Below are 19,664 nucleotides of genomic sequence, written 5' to 3'. Positions count from 1 at the left end.
GCTGTCTGGGAATGAAATACTGAAGATGGCCCCTCCTGGATTTTGGGAGTTGTGTTTGGCATTTTACCAGGTGGCTGGTGGTCCTGATGGGAAGCCTTTTCTGAATGTTTTCTTTCATGGGGGTCATGGGGCATGTCTGTGTGGATTTCTTGCTTTGGGAAACCACGAGTGGGCGCGTTGAAGGCTGAGGGCTTACAGATCAACAGCACCAGGAAAATGCAAAACGGTGCAAGAGCAGCGGGAAGCAAGGAGCTCCCAAATGAGAGATTGGGCTCAGGAGAGCAGTGTCTCCTATTCTGCTTTGAGGTTTTGGCTTCTGGTTGGCCAGTCAGTTAATTTGATGTGGAAAGGACACAGAGATCAGAATAGCTTTAATTAAAACCAGACATGAGCCATTCTGTGGGCCATGAGGCAGGCCTTTTGGAGGCACCAGCCCAAACGGCGGCCTTCCCGAGGGGCCTGCCGCACCGTGCAGCCACCGGCCAGAGGGGGAGGCAGGTGGTGATCAGGTCAGGGATGATTTTTTGGGTGAGAATTACAATCAGGGATGAGTATGTGAGCCAAGAAGTGGGGAGAGGAACCCCCTCAGTGGCTCCCTGTGGCGTGCAGCCTCCTGGAAGCCCACAGAGGCAGGCGGAGCAGGGCTTGGCATCGCCGGGCTTTGGCCTGGGGGCTTTCTGTGTGGGGTGGCTTTGTCCCCCAAGCTTTTCTTGCAGCGTGGCCGGGCTCTGCCCGTGTTCTCACCCCAAGGGGGGCAGCCACCGGCTGCAGCACGGTGCTGACAGCAGCAGCTGTGTCCCGGAGGCACGGCGCTGTCACTCGTGCGGCTGCGAGGGGCGCCGCCGCCTCGGGGCGCCCGTGCCCCTGCCTGCCCGAGCCCCGGCGGCTCGGGGCCGGGGCGGGTTTATTTTCTTTTTCTTTCCTTTTTTTTTTTTTTTTTTTTTTTTTTTTTCCCTCCCGGTGTTCCCTAGCGGAAGCACAAAGCCAGCGGCTCCGGGCCTCCCGCTCCTCTCTCCTCCGCGATTTAAAGCCCGAAAAGCGGCGGCTCCCGGCTCCGCCACCCCCCGCAGCTCTTCCCCCCCTCTCCCTCTCTCCCTCCCTCCCTCCCGCGGGCGGGCACCGATCGCAGCCCGGGGCTCGGCAGCGGGAGGCAGGCGCTGCCCGAGGGATGGGCTGCTCCGGCAGCAGGCTCTGCACCTACCCGCCGTGCGCCGCAGCCAGGGTAACGCCGCCGGGCTCGCCTGGATCGGGCGGGGATGCGGGGTGCGGGATTTGGGGGCGTTGGGGGGGTTTTGGGGTGTGTTTTTTCTTGGTAGTGATGCTGGGGAGCGGGGCGCGGCGAGGGAAGCAAGGAGCTGGCAAAGGGAGAGAAGAGGGGGGTCCTGTGCGCCCCTCCTGGCTCTCTGGGGGTGCGGGGCGATGCCCACCCCGTAACGCACCCCGCAAGGTGCCCTGCCCGCCTTGGGCACTCCTGCGCCCTTGTCAGCCATCGGCTGCCTTGTGCCCAGGGCTCCCGGCGCTCCACCCATCATAAAGTGTGCAGGCGAGTGCTGCGGAGCAGGATTCAGATTGCCGTGGTATCCTGGAATAAAAATAATAATAAAAAAACAACCAACGGAGCTATTATTTCGTTTTAGAGTACAACTTCCTTAACGACAGGAGAACATCTGTGTGTTTGGGAACGGTGGGGCTGTTGTCCTACATGATTCATGTCTTGGCTTCTTGCTCCTGCCTCTTGTTTTGCTGCAGAGCACATCGAAGTTGATTATTGGAAGGTGTCCTGTCCAGGTCGCTAGTAACCGGTGTTTGGGTTTGTTTGTTTTTTCTCCTACAGAGGGAGGAAGCACTGAAACAACACAAAGAGTTATCTCAGGAGCTGGTCAACCTTCGAGGAGAACTGGGTAAGAATTTATTTATCTTATTAATCTCAATGAAAGCACAAATGGGGCAGACCGGATCTCTGCAAAGACAGATGCCGTGGCATTGTAATGGCAGGCATTTAACTCCCTGCCTAAGTCCTGCTCAGATGCTGCATCGCTGCGTTCGGAGCCTCGGCAGCGTGACCCCAGGTTCACCAAGTCCCTGGCACGGAGCTGCCTGTGCCTGGGGAGCCTCCTCACGAAACACGCATCCGATGACCACAGAACTCGCTTTCAGAAGATGGGGGGTGTCTGGCAACGTGTGCACTATCTGAACCCCAACTCTAGAAGTCTGCAGCAAAAATCCATAAAGCTGTGCAATACGCTGCGCAAAATTCGCATTTTGCATTAGTGACTTGTAGGTGAATGAGGGGGGAATTAATAGAAGGCAGTGGTGTCGGGCTAATGAGATTACATCTTTGAACTCATCCTAGCGGACAGCTATAATGTGAAATTGAGCTGTAATGTGCAAGGGCTGCTTTTGCCAACTGTGAAGCTTGATTTAACTGCGTTAATGGCAACTTCATCTAACTTGTTTGAACTCAAAGCAGGATCAACTTGTGGAGTGCAAAAAGTCATTGAATTAAACCGAGGGTGCTTGAAAATGAAACTAGGGTTTTATAAAAAGCCCACTTCTGTCAGGATGGAGCCCCTTTAAATAGAAAAAAAAAAAAAAAAAAAAAAAAACAGCCTTCTGAAAGCAGAAGTGAGGAGTGCAGTGGTTTCAGATATATCACTTATTACTGAGGAGCCGAAGTGTTTGTTTTCACATGCTTTGGAAGTTGAGTGTTGTCTCAAACAAACTGGAGGGTAGGTCTTGTTCCGTGCAGGTGGTGCACTTAGTGTTCAGATTCATTTATTAGTGCTGATTAGTAGGGCAGGCAACTCCTGTGACTAATTAGAGTTGAAAGCTTGATGGGGAGGAAGGGGCTACCCCCAGCTGAACCAGCAGAGCACAGCTTCTCCTTGTCACTGTTACTGGTGTCCAGTTGAGAGCTTATTGCAAAATGCAGCTTTCTGGGAGCTTTACTTGGTGTTGTGTGAATTTGTGGTGTGTGAGCAGCACAGGCAGCAAGAGCCTTGCAGCATGGGTAGATGCAAGAGAGTGCCAAAGGTACCAAACACACCACAGAAACATGTCAAGCTTTCTTTCCTGAAAGTTCAACACTAGAAAGCTGGGGCTTTTCTAGAGCTTAGTGCTCAGCGGCCTCTCCCATGCTGCAACCTTTAACCTTTCTGCTGATGAAGTGTCCGGGTTGCACTGTAGGAGCTGCTTTTGAAAGAGCCTTGGGTCCCCCTGGCCTCGTGTCCTTGTGCCAGTGCCTGCCTGGAGCCTGCTGAAGGCTGGGGGCTTCCAAGCAGCCGGGCTGGAGGAGCTGGGCCGGGGCAAGGGAAGGGCAGAGGGCTGCGTCCTGCAGCAGCCAGCACTCTGTCACCCCACAGTGACAAAAGCAGAACTCAACTCATAGTGAGGAAACTTCTTGGATGAACTACAGAGTTGTGTTGTGAAGATAACATGGACTTATATATATAAATTTTATATACGTATATTGTTTGTATGTGTATATTACATATTATATCGGGTGCTGGCTGAGCCCTGGCTGAGGTGACGCTCCCTCAGGCTGGCTTCCCTTTGCACAGTTTCCCAATTTTCCCTGTGATTTCAGGGAAACATTTATCTTCACGCAACTCCTCTGGCGTAGCCACGTCACGCACCCGGCCTGCCTGTGCTTCTCAGCACAGGTCTGCAGTGGCAGGTCTGCAATTCCATCTGGCTTTTAAAGATTTGCTTAAAATAAAGCCAGCCAGGCCTCACTTGTTGACCAGGTTTAAGAAATACATTCTTGTAATGTTAGCTTTAGCTGAAAATAGCTGTTAAATGCACACCTGCTAATCAGCTCTGCTTCCCCTGCTAAATGGGTAGAGCTGCATTTAAGATTCCCATGGGTTGTTTTGAGGTAAGGATTGAGAGATTTGGGTTCATAGCATTATTTAGGCACAGGCTGGTTAGACAGTTAACTTCAGTTTCAGTCTTCTTTGGGCTGTATGGACACCCTGCCTCATGCAGTCCCAGGCTGACGTGTTTTTAAGGCATGTTGTTTCGCAGTTTGGGAACGAGCGGTCTAGGAAGAGGAACCAGGTGTGTCCAGCTTGGCATAGTCTGTGTGCTGGATGTTGCCAAATTCGAGAGGAGCATGAAATCTGCAGCGTGCACCTTGCAGGTTTGAGTCCTCAGTTTCTGCCTTTGAAGTTTAATTGCATATGCTCCCAAGCTCCTTTATTTACCTTGCAAAACCAAATTGGCTTGCTATCAAACTGTCCGTTTTGCTGGGTTATGCTGCAATCCCCTTTCTACCCAAATACGTTCCTGTTTAATGACTGCGTGCAAACGTTTTGGGGTGGGGGACTGGTTTAGATATGCAGTGCAGTCCCAGACTTTCACTTTGATAGCCACCGTGTCACCAAGCCTCGTGCAGAGGACATGTACCAGACGCTGTCTGCTTTCTGCTTTCAGTAGCTGGAAACACATGCGAGGATTAGCGGTGATGATGTATTTGGGGACAGGCTTTTCCAAGGAGGTCACTTTCATTCCCAGCCATGGCTTTCCTTAAAACCTCCAGCCTCAAAGACTGAACTTGGTGGTTTGAATGTAAACGCCTTGATCCTGGGATCCCAGGGCAGATACAAGTGCTGTTTGCCACCTGTTTCTCTCCTTATTAAGATACAGGTTAACATGTAAATTATTTCTAGTTACCCGTTTAATTACATAAGTAGAAATCGTAAGAGTTGCGTTTCCTCAGAGGTACAAAACTACTCCCCAACATTAATTGTGCTTCCAATTGTTTTGGAGTCACTTTGGAGCCCTGCTGGACACGATCCAGGCCGGTGCTGCTATGCACCAGCTGCTGCAGAGCTGACTCAGCCGACGTGTTGGCCCTTCGAAAACTGCAATGCAGGAGCCTTTGTCAGTGGGCAGGAGAGACCTGCCCGCATCCCCGACAGCCAGACATCTAACCCCTCCGTACTGCCATTGGTAAACAGTATTTTCTTCAGAAATCCCTTTCTGCTGCTGTTTTTTTTATTATTATTATTATTAATAAATGACCTTTAAAGTGCACTTTGGAGGTTGGGACAAAAAGGCTGTTGTTTTTTTACTGACAGATGGAGTGGGTATGATTTGGTTTTCAGGTTATGGTAATTCTTGAGAGTAGTTAACAGCAGCTAGACGTTTCCATCAGCTACCTGGGGGAGGGAACCTGGCTTCCCATGCTTTTCCCTGCCTGCTGATACTCTTAGCATCTGCAGTATTGTAGGATAGGAACTTTTTCCTGGCAGACACCTGAGTGTTTCATATATGTATTCAACCAAACCCACTTAAACATAGCTCAAAGCATGCTTTTAGTTTACCTGCCTCGTTTCACCTTGCCCAAGAAACAAGACTGTGGCACTTGGCTTAGCACCACGTGTTGTTAGTCTCGTTACAGAAGTAATGCCGAGAGAAACGTGGTCATGAGCAGAAAGTGTGCTTGGGTAGAAGGATTACCAATATTGAGTCCGCCAGAAATGTGACCTAATTATTGGGTAATAACAACAAAAAGTCTGTAGGGAAGGAAATGAGCTTGTGTTCCTGCAGTAGACTCACTGGTCAAATATTCATAAATATTCCTACGTGAAAGATGAAGTTGGAGCAATAAAACGTTATGCGCTGTGGCATAACAAACACCGTGCTAAATACTTGATGCTTTCTGGCACTTACCGGCTCTTCACATCCCCCATACCTATTAAAATGCTGCCCGTTTACTGAACTAGTGACCTCTGTTTTGAAATGTCAGACAGTCTAATGGGTTTCCATTTCATAAATCATAACTAGGCCAGTGAGTGACTTAGACAACTTTATGAAGATAACTTTTGCTTCAAAGTAATTCAATTTAGGATTCCAAAAAAACAACATTATGTTTTCTCTTCTCTGAGCTATGGCTGTGGTGGCTTTTAGGAGGAGAGTAAGCTGAGCAGCAATGTTTTTATGTAAGCATTTGAGCCGTAAGGACTGGATTGGTTTAGTGACAATGAATTGTTATATAATTAGAGTAAAACCAAACTAAATTTAGAAAAGAGGAGATATTACACATTTGTAAGGGCTTATCCCTTGTTATCCCTTGGCTGCTTTTCCTGGGAACGTGCAGTACACTTCTTGGGGTTTCTACGAAACAGGGCAACTTCTGGAGCCCTCTCCTTCACCTGGGGCTACGGTTGGTGCTGTTGGGAGCTGCCGTGGTTTGTGCTCTTGGAGGGAGCTGCTGGTGCCTGGTTCTCCACGCCTCTGTTTCTAGGTGGTGGCTGATGTTGCTGGCACACAGAAAGCTCTGCAGTTAAATTTGTGAGATGGAAGCGGCCGCTGTTAACAGCTACGTATGGATGTTAATTTTACATGTCGAAAATGCTTCTGAATGAAGACATTTGGCTGTTACCAAATGTCAGGAGCTTCCTGTGATTGCTGGAGGTAGTGGTTCCACCCAAAAGAACCAGGCTCTTCATGGGTAATAAACAGGTGTTGAGCATTAAAACATGGATTAATCTTGCTCTGTGTTGTAATAATACCAGGCTGGCTGGGATAACAAGTGGGTAACAATATGAACAGATTTTCTATTTCAGTAATGAAGCAGATCTTGCTTCTGGCTGCCAAGTCCACCATTCTATATATTCTACAAGCAGCCTGACAGCTTAAAACTATTTAGTGTTAGAGATGTGATTAAGCAAATGTAATGGGTGGATGGGTAGTGCACTATTTCATCTGATTTTTCTTCCAAATGTCATGCGACCATTTGTCTCCTGTTGTTTCTTCAGCTCAGTCTGTGGTCTTCTTAATGAGTGGCATAATAAAGATGTGGAGTTGTGGAGGGAAGTGCTTCAAGGAGGCAGAGGAAGCACAATAGTCATGTATAAAAACTCCAAAGCATGCACTTCAGCTGTCTCTGAAGTGGGAAAGAAGCTGAAATAGAGATTTTATGCACTACTGGAAGAGCACACGCTCCAGTTGCAGATTTTGCTTCCTAATCAAGCACCGGTTCGATGAGAAAACTCTTGAGTAGTCATCAACCTTGGTCAGTCAGGAGTTTTGCAGCGTTCCCCTGTTGTGGATGAGTAGCCAGACCAAGGGATTAGCTGCAGTTTTTGTATCTTTTTCTTAAAACAAGGCAATGTCATTAATTATATTATTCAGCGTGGGAATGGATAGGCTGTGAAAAATACTTGCTGCTGACACTTGAATTCTGAGTGTGGGGACAAACCACTTTGGCATACAGGACTTCGCATAGTTTGAAATAAATTCTTCAGTCAGAGCTTTTGCTGAAACATGGCACGCACAATTTCTTGCCCCACCATGATACTGGGAGCTCTCTTCTTGTGTGGTGGTCCTGCTCCTTGCTTGGATGGCAAGGATTCGGGTCAGAGGAGCACTCTGTGAGGACGCGGGGCAGCCTCCAGCTTTGTGGAGGCCAGACATCGCCTTCAAGGTAATGCGACGTTCAGCTGCCAGTGCAGGTTTTAAAAGTTAGTTTTTGTTTGCCCTTGTAACACTCGTCTTCTCGTAAATCTGAACTGCAAACTGGCTGAGCGAGAACTGCTGTGGCTACTCTCTTTGACAAAGGTGTGGTTTGCTCTTGGACTTTTTTCTGAGGTGTTTTGCATCATCTGAAGTTCTGGACACTGACATTTAAAGACAAGACAGGGCCTGGCAGCAAATTCTTTTAGCTCAAATGTAGAGGCAAATGGATGGCTCTGCCCTTACAAATAAGAATTGGATGACTGCTGCTTCCCCCGTTGGTTTTAGAGGAAGTGGTTCTCTTGAAGCATTTTGCTACAATTATTTCAAATGAGGCACGTGAGCTGCTTGCTGCCTCTCGACTATACTCCTGTTGCTCTGCGGTAAATGGTCAGATCAGTTCTGCACGGTCTGCAGGTTGTCTAATGCCTCCATTTGGCTCTCTGCCCGTTTCTTTGCATTATGTAGCCATGTCCCCTGCCTATTGTGCTTCCTTTTCCCCCAAATGCAGAGCATACACATTCAATAGCTATACTGATGTGATTGATAGAAGTGGAAATGCTATTTTTATATATACATATATATATATATATATATATATATTATTTTCCCAGAGGAATCATAACAGTAGTTCATGAAAGGAATTAAGATGGGGAAATAAAAATCTTACTTTGTGGTGGTCTGGAAAGCTGTGAAATTGGCTTCAGTTGCAGAGAGTGCTGCGGTGCATTTCTGTTTGGCCTTTAGTTGCATCACGGCCAGTCACAGGATGAACGGCCTGGCGTGAAACTGTCCTGATCAGCAGGCCTTTCAAATAGAACTAGCACAAAGCTAAGCCTGCTCTTTATTGAAAAATAAGCCCCAAACCACCACCAACAAAAAACCACCACTAATTCACATAGATCTATTTGCAAATTGGTCTCCATGCAGCATAGCCCGCTGTTAAACTTCCTTGTTCAAGTGATGTTCAGGGTGATTGCAGTAGGGCCAAGACTTCATTACCTTCTCCTTAGACGAGAGTGCCAGTATCAGTCACTTACTCTCTTGCTCTTGATGAGCAGAGGGGGGGACCTGACACGTGTCTAACTTCAGGCACTCTACTTGGGGAGACTGCTTGCTTCCATGACAGCTGAGGCCAGGACTAATCCGGGAGTCAGTCCTTGAAGATACTGCAATTCACGTATCTTAAGGCTCAAACAAAGCTATGATAAGAATTTCCTGCAATGCCTCTACAAAAAATACAGATCTTCCAATGCTTTTATAGGGAGTTTCTATTTGTACCGTTTGGGCAGTGTGCCAAGCTGCTATAACGTGTGTGTACGCATGGCTTGCCCTGTATTTCATTCAACATCACATTGACATTCAAGTTGATTGTTTCTCTTAAGTAGACACTCATCTGACTGATCTATGTATTGAAAACCAAAGCAGTGAAGTCTGCACAGCAGCAGTGCTGCTGAAGGTCAGTGACCATGCCCTTCTGTTAGGGGTTCTGCTCCACTTTGCTTCCAGCCTTTGGCTTCATAAGGTGCTTGCTCCACTTGTATTAGAAGGAGAAAATGAGAAAATGGTTCTTTCTATTCTTCTGGGTGGAGGTGTGAATGCTGAATTTCACACTCAGAAGTACAAGTTACTAGTTTCTATTTTGCCTTTTAATCAGCTGTGTAACCACAGAGAGACAAACTGAGGCAGTCCTCTCAACTTACCTGTATTAATACAGGTGTGAGGAGAGCGGCCCAGCATCTTGGTGTTGGATTTCTGAAGCTACTCCGTATCTTGTATTTAAATACCTCAGGTCTGTGCATGTTGGTAGAGTGTCTCAGACTGCTGGTGCTGTGCCGCGCTGCATAGGGCAGTCTGTGGCAGGCTGCAGTGCTGAGCGTGATCAGCGTGCTGAATGGGTGGCCTTCAGGATACTAATGCTTTTAATCTCAGCTAAGTGGTTTATATATCAAAAAGTGAAGCACTCTGAAAAATACGCTCCCGAAATGGGATCAAATTAGGTGAAGTAGCAAATCCAATTAATTTTTTTTCATTAGAGCACTCCAGTATCTTTAGTGAGACATTCATTCTCCTACATCATGACAAGCTGTCACAGCTGTGCTTTCTGTGTGGGCTCCTGATTTAACTAGATTCAATTAATTCTCAACATACAGAATGGTGTATTTGGTATTTTATGAAGGTTTTTTCACGTGTCCTTGGAGGTGGCACTCGTCTCATGGATAAATTATATTTGTATAACCCTATTGCTGTGCAGTGCTCCCTATCTTTAATACCTGTAACGAGAGACTATGAAATTAGCGTTGAACTTGATCAAGTAACTTCTTTTTTCTTTTGACATCCTCAGTAACCACTTCTGCAGCTTGTGAGAAATTGGAGAGAGACAGGAATGAACTGCAGGTTGCTTATGAAGGATTTCTGCAGAAATTAAATGAGCAACATCACAGTGATTTAGCTGAACTGGAGGAGAGGCTTAAACAGTTTTATACTGCAGAATGCGAGAAGCTCCAAAGTATCTGCATCGAAGAAGCTGAGAAGTACAAAGCGCAACTCCAGGAGCAGGTCTGTGACATTTAAGTAGGAATATTCTCTAGTAATTGTTTTATGCTATAAATGAGTCTTCAGGGAATCCCAATTTTAGCTATTTTTGAAGGTGTTTTGTCTAGTGTGAAACTCCACTTCACTGCAATTAAAAAAATGTTACTGCATTAAGCTGTCCAGATCGTAAGCTTGTGTTTAAACATGTTAGAAATTGGTAGTGTGCTGCACGCTTCAATTACTTCTGGAGCTCTTCTGGCTGTTTGAGGCAGCTTGAGCTTTAAGATTTATAAAACCCCACCTGGCTCATGAATTTGCTTTGCAGCAACTCCATGTGTGTGATGTGCACACATCCTTCTGTTGGTATCAGTGAACTGTAAGGTTTTGTTCTCATCTATTAAGTGTTGTATGTGGCTTAGCTTCTCCTGTGACTATATGTTAAGTAGACTTACACATGGCCTAAGGCCACTGGAACAACACTTTAAACAAGGGTTAAGTTTGCACACTAAGGGGAAGCATTCATCTTGTCATATTGCAGGTGGACAATTTAAATATCACACATGAAAACTTTAAACTGGAACTTGAAAACAGCCACTCAGAAAAAGTAGAGGAACTGAAAAAGGAATACGAATCCTCTTTTTCAGGCAAGTGTTTTGTGTTCAAGTACCTACCTTATAGTGCTGCTAGTCACGGACAAAAATCCCTAAAACACATCAAACCTGAATAAGGATGTTTCGTTGTTCTTGCTGGTCAGCTGTCTTTACAAATGCTGGCTGAATTCCTCCTTTTCCTACTGAACAAGTCCCATTTTACACACTGACATAACCACGATCCAATTATAGTTGAAGGAAACTTCCAAAACTGCTCCTGAGCGGAGATGACTTTTTATTTCAGTAAAAGATGTGTCTAAGGTGTAATCTGCCCTCAAAATGTCAAGGTAATGAGTAATTGCTCTCCCACCCACCCTCCCTGTTTCTGTATGGAGCACCTCAAAATTGACATGAAGGATAAATAGGGTGGTGTAATGTCCAGATTGACATGGGAACATTTCTCAAAAATAGTATTGCATTTAATTTATTTAAGAGGTGGTGATTTCCATCCTCCCTCCAACTCCACTTGGCAGCCACATTTCCAGCGATCCTTTCACCTCCTTAAAATTGGTGACACTTCCTCTGCAATTGAAGAACTAGCTCTTCTGGTTGATATTTCCAGAGTAGGAAAGGTAATCATTTTCTATAAGTTCCTGGAGGACATTTTTTTGTTGTTGTTGTTGCATTTCCCTTCAGAAACTCAGCTTTTGTCAGATGTGGATCTTGTGTTCAATTCATCCTTCTGTTGCGTGTAGACGAACGCTTTCAAACTTGACTCGTCAGCTAATGACATGTGTATGCCAGGGGACAACCAACAAAGCTGAAGCAGCAGTAAATAAATCTGATGCTTTGTATAGGCTTTGGAGCAGTTTGTGATAAAGGAGCTTTCTGTGTTGTCACTGAGTATGCACGTGTGCATTACCTGTTTTGGCTTTTTGTGCTTTTTCTTTCCAAAAAGAGTTTTCATTTTGGATGTGGTGTTAAAAATCTGCAAAAAATAATTTGTTGCAGAGCTCAAGAATGCCCATGAATCTGAAAGGAAGTCACTTGAAGAGTCCTTTAAAGAAAAGCAAGAATTGCTTGAGGTATGTTAAAGGTTTGCATTGTTGCAACAGTCTACAACTTACAGAAAGCATTTTGGGGATGAGCAGTGAATTTTTGGCCTAACTATGCCCATCTTTTCATTTCAGAAAAAAATTGATGAATTAAAATGTGAAAACGAATCTCTGAGTGAGAAGCTGAAATTAGAAGAGCAAAAACAAATAGCCAAAGAAAAAGCCAATCTTGTAAGTCCAGATCTTCAAAAGTAAAGCAGACGGGGCAGATCTCGTAAGCCTGGGTTTATTTTATTGCATAATATGAAAGGTTTGCAATGAAATCTGATAGAGCTCTGATACTTACTGATATTTTATCTATATGGATTGCCTACCAGAAGTTTTTGTCAAGAGCTACAGTATTGTTTATTAACCTTACCATTATAAATATATAAATCTGTAGAATGTGTAAGTTATTGCCTAAGTTAAAGACCTCACTGTATGCCAAAGGTGTATCACAGCTTGCTGCTAGTCAGTCGCTAAATGTTCTGCCAGTACCATGATCAGGGCGTGGGCTGTCTTGTGCCACTACAACAAACCTCTCTTCGTGTACTTGAGTCTTGAATGAATTTGATTCATACTTGTTGCTGATGTACCTTTTAGATAAACTTTCGTTCCATCTTGCTTTTCCTCTGAAGGCTGCTGTCATCTGTGATGCTCCTGGGATTAGAAATGTGCTCTGAGAGGAGCCTTTCAAGCACTGGGAATGGCTAGATATAAACATGCTCGTCTTTCTAGTGTGACCTATAGTACTGCTACTATAGTACTACATGAAGAGAAATTCTATGCTTAAAAAAGTATTTAGGATGCGTTGTTACTGGCACTTCCCAGATCTTGTCAGTTTTGCTACTTTACATGGGCAGTCTGCATTGGTTTCCTGGAAAGCAGGGCACGTGCAAGTGTAATTCATCTGTGTTTTACATGACGGGATAGCGTTAATTATAGGGGGGTTGGCCATAGCTGATTTGTATGCTTCAGCTCCTTAAGTGGAGAATTGTCTTCCAGCACACTCCCTGTTTTAAGACTTGGTCAAATATTCAAGTCAGAAATTGAAATAGAGGGACAGGTATGTACTTGGAAAGAGTATACTGAGACGGGACCAGAAGGTAAGAAAAGTGGGATGGAGGAAGAGCTGATCGGTCAGAAGAGAGCAGAGCAGAACCCCAGTAACGTGACCTCTGTTCAGCTACAGGGAGCCCTTCAGATGGAAAACCATCTGTTGGGCATTCACAGAGCTTTGGGAGAGGAAAAAGCCAGAACAAGACATCTGCTTTGTGTGTAAAAAGTGCAGACTTACCTAGGAGAAGCTGCTCTAATTTTCACTGAAATTTAATATAGTTTTTTTTTCCTCTCTTGCTACTTATCCTAGTGGCAGGGTAGAGCTGCAGCCAGAAGGATCTGCAATCAGTGTTGCTGTGAGTGGGAGAGGTGATAGCAAACAGAACATGTTACGTTGCACACTGCACTTAGCAGTTTGAACTGTATCCCACAGCTATGCTCAGATGTAATTTCAGTTTGGAGCAATAGTCAAGTGCCTTTACGCAGCTGCAAATACGCGTTGCATCCTGGCAGTGTACGGCGCTTCAGAAGCTTGAGGCTTCTGTACAGAGATAAAGGTTTGACACAGTGTATTGCTCTGCAGTCAGCACACATGCTGCACTGCCAGAAATCCCATTAAGCCTTTGAAGATAGAGGTATTTCCACTATTATTTAAATAGCATCAACTTGATATTCCTATCTTTTTTGCTAAAATCTTCTTGGGGCCTTTAGTCTTGTTATCTGGCTTTGTGTTGTACTATGAGTAGCTGATGTGGTGGCTGAGACATAACTTTAAAGATGTTTCAAGGCTCTTTTGGGCAGAGAGGAAAAATACAATGAATGGACAGCAAAATTCACTTAAATTTTTCAGGTTTGTTTTTCTCCATAGCTTGTAGGTTCCATTCAAAGCCATAAAAGAGAGGAATTACGTTGAAATTGTCTGCCTCTTCTCTGAGGCAGTACTGCATACCCTCACGCTGACTTATGTTCAAAAGTAGAAATTGAACAAGAATCACAAATGCCACAGTCTTTAAAAACAGGGAGCAGAATGGAAGATAGACAACTGGGCCTTTGTGTTACCTGCAAAATGTGCTGGCTCTGTACCTTACAGCCCCTGCTCTGCCACACTCTGCAGGCTGCGTCCCACAGAACTACAAGCATCTCCCTATGAGTCTTAGGTTTTCTGATGTGGCAATGAAACTGTTACTCAATGTGGTACATCAGTATTTTACCAAAATGTGCTAAAAGAACTTCTGTTTGCTTTAAAGATAAACTTACTTATACAACGCACTTGATCACTGATTAACTTCTGTTTGTTTTCCACTCATACCTGGAAAGGGACTGAGACTTATTCTGTTTCTGTATTTTTGCTTGTGACTTTGCCTTTGAAACGTTAAGAATGTTTTACTCTACAGTGTTGGAATGGCTCCTTACTTTGGAGAAGACATCCATGAAGAAAACAGACCCCGCTCTGCCCCATTCCCCCCTCCCCCCTGAAAATCCAAGTGCTGGCTTGCGATATTGTAGATAAGTCATAGATGTAAAGCAGTGTAATATACCGTAATATAACAGTAATAACGTAAAAGAAAAAATATTTAATTTCTTCTTACGAGCTAGCTACCTTCAGATACAGAACAGTGAAAGTCAGCTACAGCCAAGTTCATAGCTGTGTAAACTGTGTGCGCTTTTTGAACTACTTCAGCACCTGAAAACTCTTTGAATGTTTATGCTAATTACTTCTTGGGATGGGTTATGAGTAATACGAAATAAATTTTGGAACTCCTAGCCTTAGAGGGAGCCTTTCGGCACTCCTGCAAAACAAGTTTGGCTGTGACAGCTTTAGTGGTTTCCCTTGACTCGCAAGGATTTTTCGTATCTGTACAAAATGTATTTTCTGAACACCTGCTAAGAAAAACTGTAACTGCCAATGTAAAATGAAGGACAAACCAAATCAGATTAAAAAGCAGTACTGGATCTTTTTCTTGTTCAAACCTGTCTGACTTGATTTCACTTAAAAAAAGAAATTACAGCTGTCATTACAATTTTTATTTTCTTGCTCTGTCTAAATAGAGAAATAGATTGTTCAGGAAATTTAGGGTAATAAGGAAACTTTGTGGAAATCTTTCAGAAAAACCCGCAGATTATGTATCTGGAACAGGAGCTGGAAAGTTTGAAAGCAGTGCTGGAGATCAAGAATGAGAAACTCCATCAGCAGGATATAAAGCTAATGAAGATGGAAAAACTGGTGAGTTTCCCTTGGGGTCTGCCAGTTTTGGACCATGCCCCTGCGTTACTTTCTGGTAATGATTTCAGGCCAGTCAGGCTTGCACACAAAGATCAATTTTTGTGTTTGTTTAAAAGGAAACATGCGATAATAATGTGAGACACTGCCGGTACAATCCCATTTGTAAAGAGGGGGCTGGAATTACCAGATGCTCCAAGTAGCCTTTCCACCTCTTAAGGCAACTGCTGTGTTCTATAAACTCTAATTTGTGGCAGGACAGGGTCCTTATCCTAGGCGGAGCCTTTGAAAACTGTTGTAATATTTACTTAGGCAAGATGTTAATGAGGAAGTATAGAAAGAGGTTTGGGTACAAGGGAATACATTCATGCCAGTTTTTCAGTGGTGCACAGCATCGTGTGCTGCCCAGTCCCACTGGTCTCCAATTACCAGAAAATTACTTGTAAACCTTCATCTCTTCTGACAGAAGTTTGCCACAGCAGAGAAGCCCTTGGAACATAAGCCAGTTATTAAATGGTTGTTTTCCTTAACTTTTGGTAACATCCTGCAGCAATGAGGTAAAATCAGAAATAACAGGGAGAGTTGTTTAAGTAGGGGAGCTCTTTGATTCGTCACTCTAGCACATTATTTCTAGACAGCCTTCAGTCTGCAGTAGCTTATAAAACTGCTGCCTGTAACTCATGGAAGTTACTAGAATCTGCTTGTGGAGCAGCATATACCTTAGCCAGTTCCTCTTTATTGGCATCTAATCAGCACAAGTGGCAAAATGCCAGCGTTACGCAAGAGTAAGGCAAGTAGGCCTACCTGGCTCCTACAGAACATCCAGCCGCGGTAGCTGGTCAGTGTCGCATTGCTCTGTGGTCACTGTATGGTTTTGTGCTTCTTGCACCAAAGCCTGCAACCTGTGGACTAGGAACGTCTGCTGTGTGATAGTTAAGTCAGTAACTTGAATATATGCGTACGGCTTTTGGTTTAAACTGTGACCTTTTGTTCTAAGGTGGAAAACAACACCATCCTAATGGATAAATTAAAGAAGGTTCAGCAAGAAAATGAAGAATTAAAAGCTCGGATGGACAAACACATGGAGCTTTCAAGGTGAAAAAGATCTCGGGAGTTTTAGATGTTCTTATTAACCTGGGGAAGGGCTTCCTATGAAAAGAAAGAGAAATCTGTACAAATATTAGTGACCATTTCTTTGTAGTTGTCTGTAGAACACGCTCCTCCCTTCCCCACTTCTATCTTTACAGACGAGCTTTCTTATGTAGAAAACCAAGCAAAAACAGACTGTAAGGAAGTAAAGGCTCACCCTTCAGTTCTCCAAAGCAATGTTTCAGGGAGAAAAAGCCACTCAGAAATGTCGTCTTACAATAGATTGTTACAGGTTCTTCAAGTACTACTGGCTTGTAAGCTAAACCTGCCTTTACTTGCAACTATTTCAGCTGAGTGATTTGTGCCCAACTTAGATAGGGGGAAAGCCCAGTGCATTTTAGTTAGCAATGACAGCAACATTTAACCTGGATAAAATGTGTCTGAGGTTCTCCTAACTTAAACTGCTACTTTAATCGATGAGAAAACCCTTTTAGGTTGAAGGAAACTACAGAAATGCAGCTTCTTTGTAGAGTTGAGCCTGAAACAGGACCAAAAGGCTCCAGTAGGGCTGTTCGTAAGTATTGGTCACTGTAAGTAGGACAAGTCTCACTTCTCAGGTGCTTTTTCTGGCCATCTTCACTGGCCTTTAGGAGTGCTTCTTATTGGAACTTTCTTCTGATTTTTGCAAGCTACAAGGCTAAATCCAGCAAGGCTGTAAACATGCTAAATCCTTCTTTAGTTCTCACTTTAAGGAAGTAATTTACTTGTAATCAAAGCAAGATTTTATGCAAGTTCAAACTGTCCTTTAACAATTAAGTTCAATACTGTAACCCCTAACTTCGCTTACGTTCTCTGATGTAAATTTGTCTTTTGCAGGCAACTTTCTACTGAGCAAGCTGTTTTACAGGAGTCACTAGAAAAAGAATCGAAAGTAAACAAGCGCCTGTCAATGGAAAATGAAGAACTTCTATGGAAGTTGCACAACGGCGACCTATGCAGCCCAAGGAAACTGTCTCCCAGTTCTCCATCCGTGCCTCTTCAGTCCCCACGAAATTCTGGTAACTTCTCTAGTCCTACGGTATCACCGAGATGACATCTCTGAGAGAAAGGGGATTGCATTTCATTTGTGATCTACAGAACTGATCCTAACTTTAATCACAGGAGCAAAAGCTATATTAGCTGAGGATGACGACTAAACATAACTGGAAACTTTGGTGCAAAAATGACGGTAAGAGACTGAGAATATGGGAGTAAGATGCTCACGTTGCTTCTCCCCAAAAGACTTGATTATGACCTCTATGGACATCATTGCACAAAGCACTTACAGAGCAAGAAAAGACTTGTTCGTTGCCTTTTCACCTAACTATAAGAAGAAGCTCAGGGGCTTAGAGATAAAGATCACAACCTTTATAATATGTTCCTTATCACAGACACTTTTTTTAAAGGCTGTGTGTGTGCGTGCGTGTGTGCTGTGGATGGAATGGATGTAACACACTGTGCGTGTGTCTAATGCTGCCTTCTTTGCTGTGTATGTAATAAAGGATAAAAGCTGAAGACTATATACATTGACATGTACTTCCTTAATAATGGTGTCAGTATGCATGCTTTTAGCAAAGAGTACCCTCACGCAGAAACGAGGAGAAACTGCCACTAGTACTGTAGGTCAGTTTCCTATGTCTTTCTGGCTTCAGTTCAGTACAAGAATGGTGTGAAAAGCTTTATCAATTCTCTCATTAGCGTGTTGGCCCACCTGTGTATGCTGTTCTGAATGAACTTTAAGAACAAATTGAATTGCAGCCATGTTATGCATGGATTCTTGGTCTAATATCCATGCACAGCTCCATGAATTACAAGGAGACTTCTTTTTTTGCAGGTTACAGTGGATTTTGGCTTTCAAGTCTACAGGGTCATAATCCGAATTAGAACCAGGGTATCCCCAGAGGTCACAAGTTCTTAGTACAGTTGCAGGTTTAGATGCCCAGACCTATCATCTTACCTGAGGAAAAGGAATCACTTATCTTCCCCAAAACAGCATGTCCATTGCTGAGGAAAAACACGATTTGAAAGCCAAAGAGAAAAATGCAGTAATTGTTAGGTGCATGCTTAACTTGGTTCTCAAGAAGAATCTTAGGCTATCTGTGAATTTCAATGTATCTGGTGACATGTTTGCTTTCCAAGCATTAGCATTTATATTAACATTCATTGGGGTTGGCTAAATTTCCCTGTGGAAGAGGGGGAAGGGGTAGCTGTGAATAGTTATCTTGCTAATTCTGCCATACCTTCCCTTTTAGACTGCAGGATATCGAGTGTTTTGCCAGTTCCTTTGGCAAAAGATCCTGTACAAGAGATTCTGTAGAGTAGGTGAAAAAATTGTCCTGCCTGCTGAAACTGGAGGCTGAGGGTGTCAGCATTTCTGGAAATGTTGTATGCTGAGCTTCAGCTTAAACAAGGTAATCACGTAGCTTTGCTACTCCCTTGGTCAGACCTGTTTTAAGATCTCTGCAGTGTATCTACTAAACACAGGTTCCACTTCAAATTAGTGTTACAAAACTCTCTGTGCTTACAGTAGCCTGGGTTTTACAGTGCCACTTCCAGAACCATTGTAATACTTGTTTTAGCTAATGCTATTAACAAGCTCTACAGTTAACTGTTATGGTAAATCACATCTGAGTTTCCCTGTGTTTTCTAGTAGCTTGACAACAGGAATCAAGGGGATAGGAAGAGTTTAGGGAACCGAACTGGAGAACCACTTCAAACCATATTACCCAAGACTTGAAAAATCTTGGCTAGTAATGACAAACACAAAAACAAGACTGTTAACAGTGCTCACACATTAAGTAAACATGTAATAAGCTTGTGGCTATTACTTAATTTTACATGATGTACAAATTAAGGGTGCCATTTTTATGAAACATTATGCTCTCTTAACCCTCTTTAAAGCACTGTACATGCCACTGTTAGTGGTGTCAGCACTTAAATTGGAAACCCCTAGAAAACAGTTTAAGTATGAAAATCCTCTGTGGGCTAAAATTTGGCTTAAAATATAGCTTGGAACATTCTTATTTGTTATGGTCAAAGAAATTTGATTATATGTATTTGAGTCTAATGCTTAAAAAATAAATTTTTGTACTGATTGAAGGCTTTTTTTTCCTGCTTTTATTAGTCAAATGATCTTTAATCTAAGAAGGAACATTCTTTTAAATACTTAACATTTCTTAGCACCTGTTCAGTACAGCGGAACAGCAATAATGAAGCTTCCCTGCGCAAGTTATTAATGTTCACCTAACCCTTAGAAAATTTTAACTATGCTCTGCCACGCTGATGTAAACAGAAATTATACAGAGCTTGCTTATGATTATTAGTTATTCAGTTTGAGGTGGCTGTTTCAAAAAAAAAAAAAAAAAGAGAGAATGTAGATAACATCACAGAATTATGCAATAATAAAATACACGTACTTGAGTATGTTTGGCTTAATTTACGGAGCCAATGTGTATATACCTGGTAAAGGCATCCTATAGCATTCCTCTTACAAAAATACTCACTTTATTCAGGATTTATTCAGGATTCCGTAAGAAAAGCCACACAGTTTAGCAATCTAACAAGTCAAGTCACAAA

At 43.6% G+C, this 19,664-nt stretch overlaps 1 protein-coding gene across 4 annotated transcripts in view; it reads left to right on the top strand.

Moving 5' to 3' along the window:
• MTUS1 (microtubule associated scaffold protein 1) overlaps nucleotides 1-19,424 on the top strand; it is a 121,089-nt gene extending 101,665 nt beyond the window's left edge. For all 4 annotated transcript variants that reach the window (XM_084286260.1, XM_084286259.1, XM_084286261.1 and 1 more), the window contains 8 exons: nucleotides 1,835-1,901; nucleotides 9,806-10,020; nucleotides 10,535-10,640; nucleotides 11,598-11,671; nucleotides 11,777-11,872; nucleotides 14,847-14,963; nucleotides 15,958-16,055; nucleotides 16,926-19,424. In XM_084286260.1, the coding sequence (XP_084142386.1) occupies nucleotides 1,835-1,901; nucleotides 9,806-10,020; nucleotides 10,535-10,640; nucleotides 11,598-11,671; nucleotides 11,777-11,872; nucleotides 14,847-14,963; nucleotides 15,958-16,055; nucleotides 16,926-17,142 (990 nt within the window). In that variant the 3' untranslated portion in view covers nucleotides 17,143-19,424. The remainder of the gene's footprint in view (nucleotides 1-1,834; nucleotides 1,902-9,805; nucleotides 10,021-10,534; nucleotides 10,641-11,597; nucleotides 11,672-11,776; nucleotides 11,873-14,846; nucleotides 14,964-15,957; nucleotides 16,056-16,925) is intronic.
• The last annotated feature ends 240 nt before the right edge of the window (nucleotides 19,425-19,664 follow it).

Source organism: Netta rufina (genome assembly GCF_964035555.1).
Source record: "Netta rufina genome assembly, chromosome: 4".
NCBI lineage: Eukaryota > Metazoa > Chordata > Aves > Anseriformes > Anatidae > Netta > Netta rufina.
Note: the sequence above shows the minus strand (reverse complement) of the source record. Positions and strands in the feature narration are given on the sequence as shown.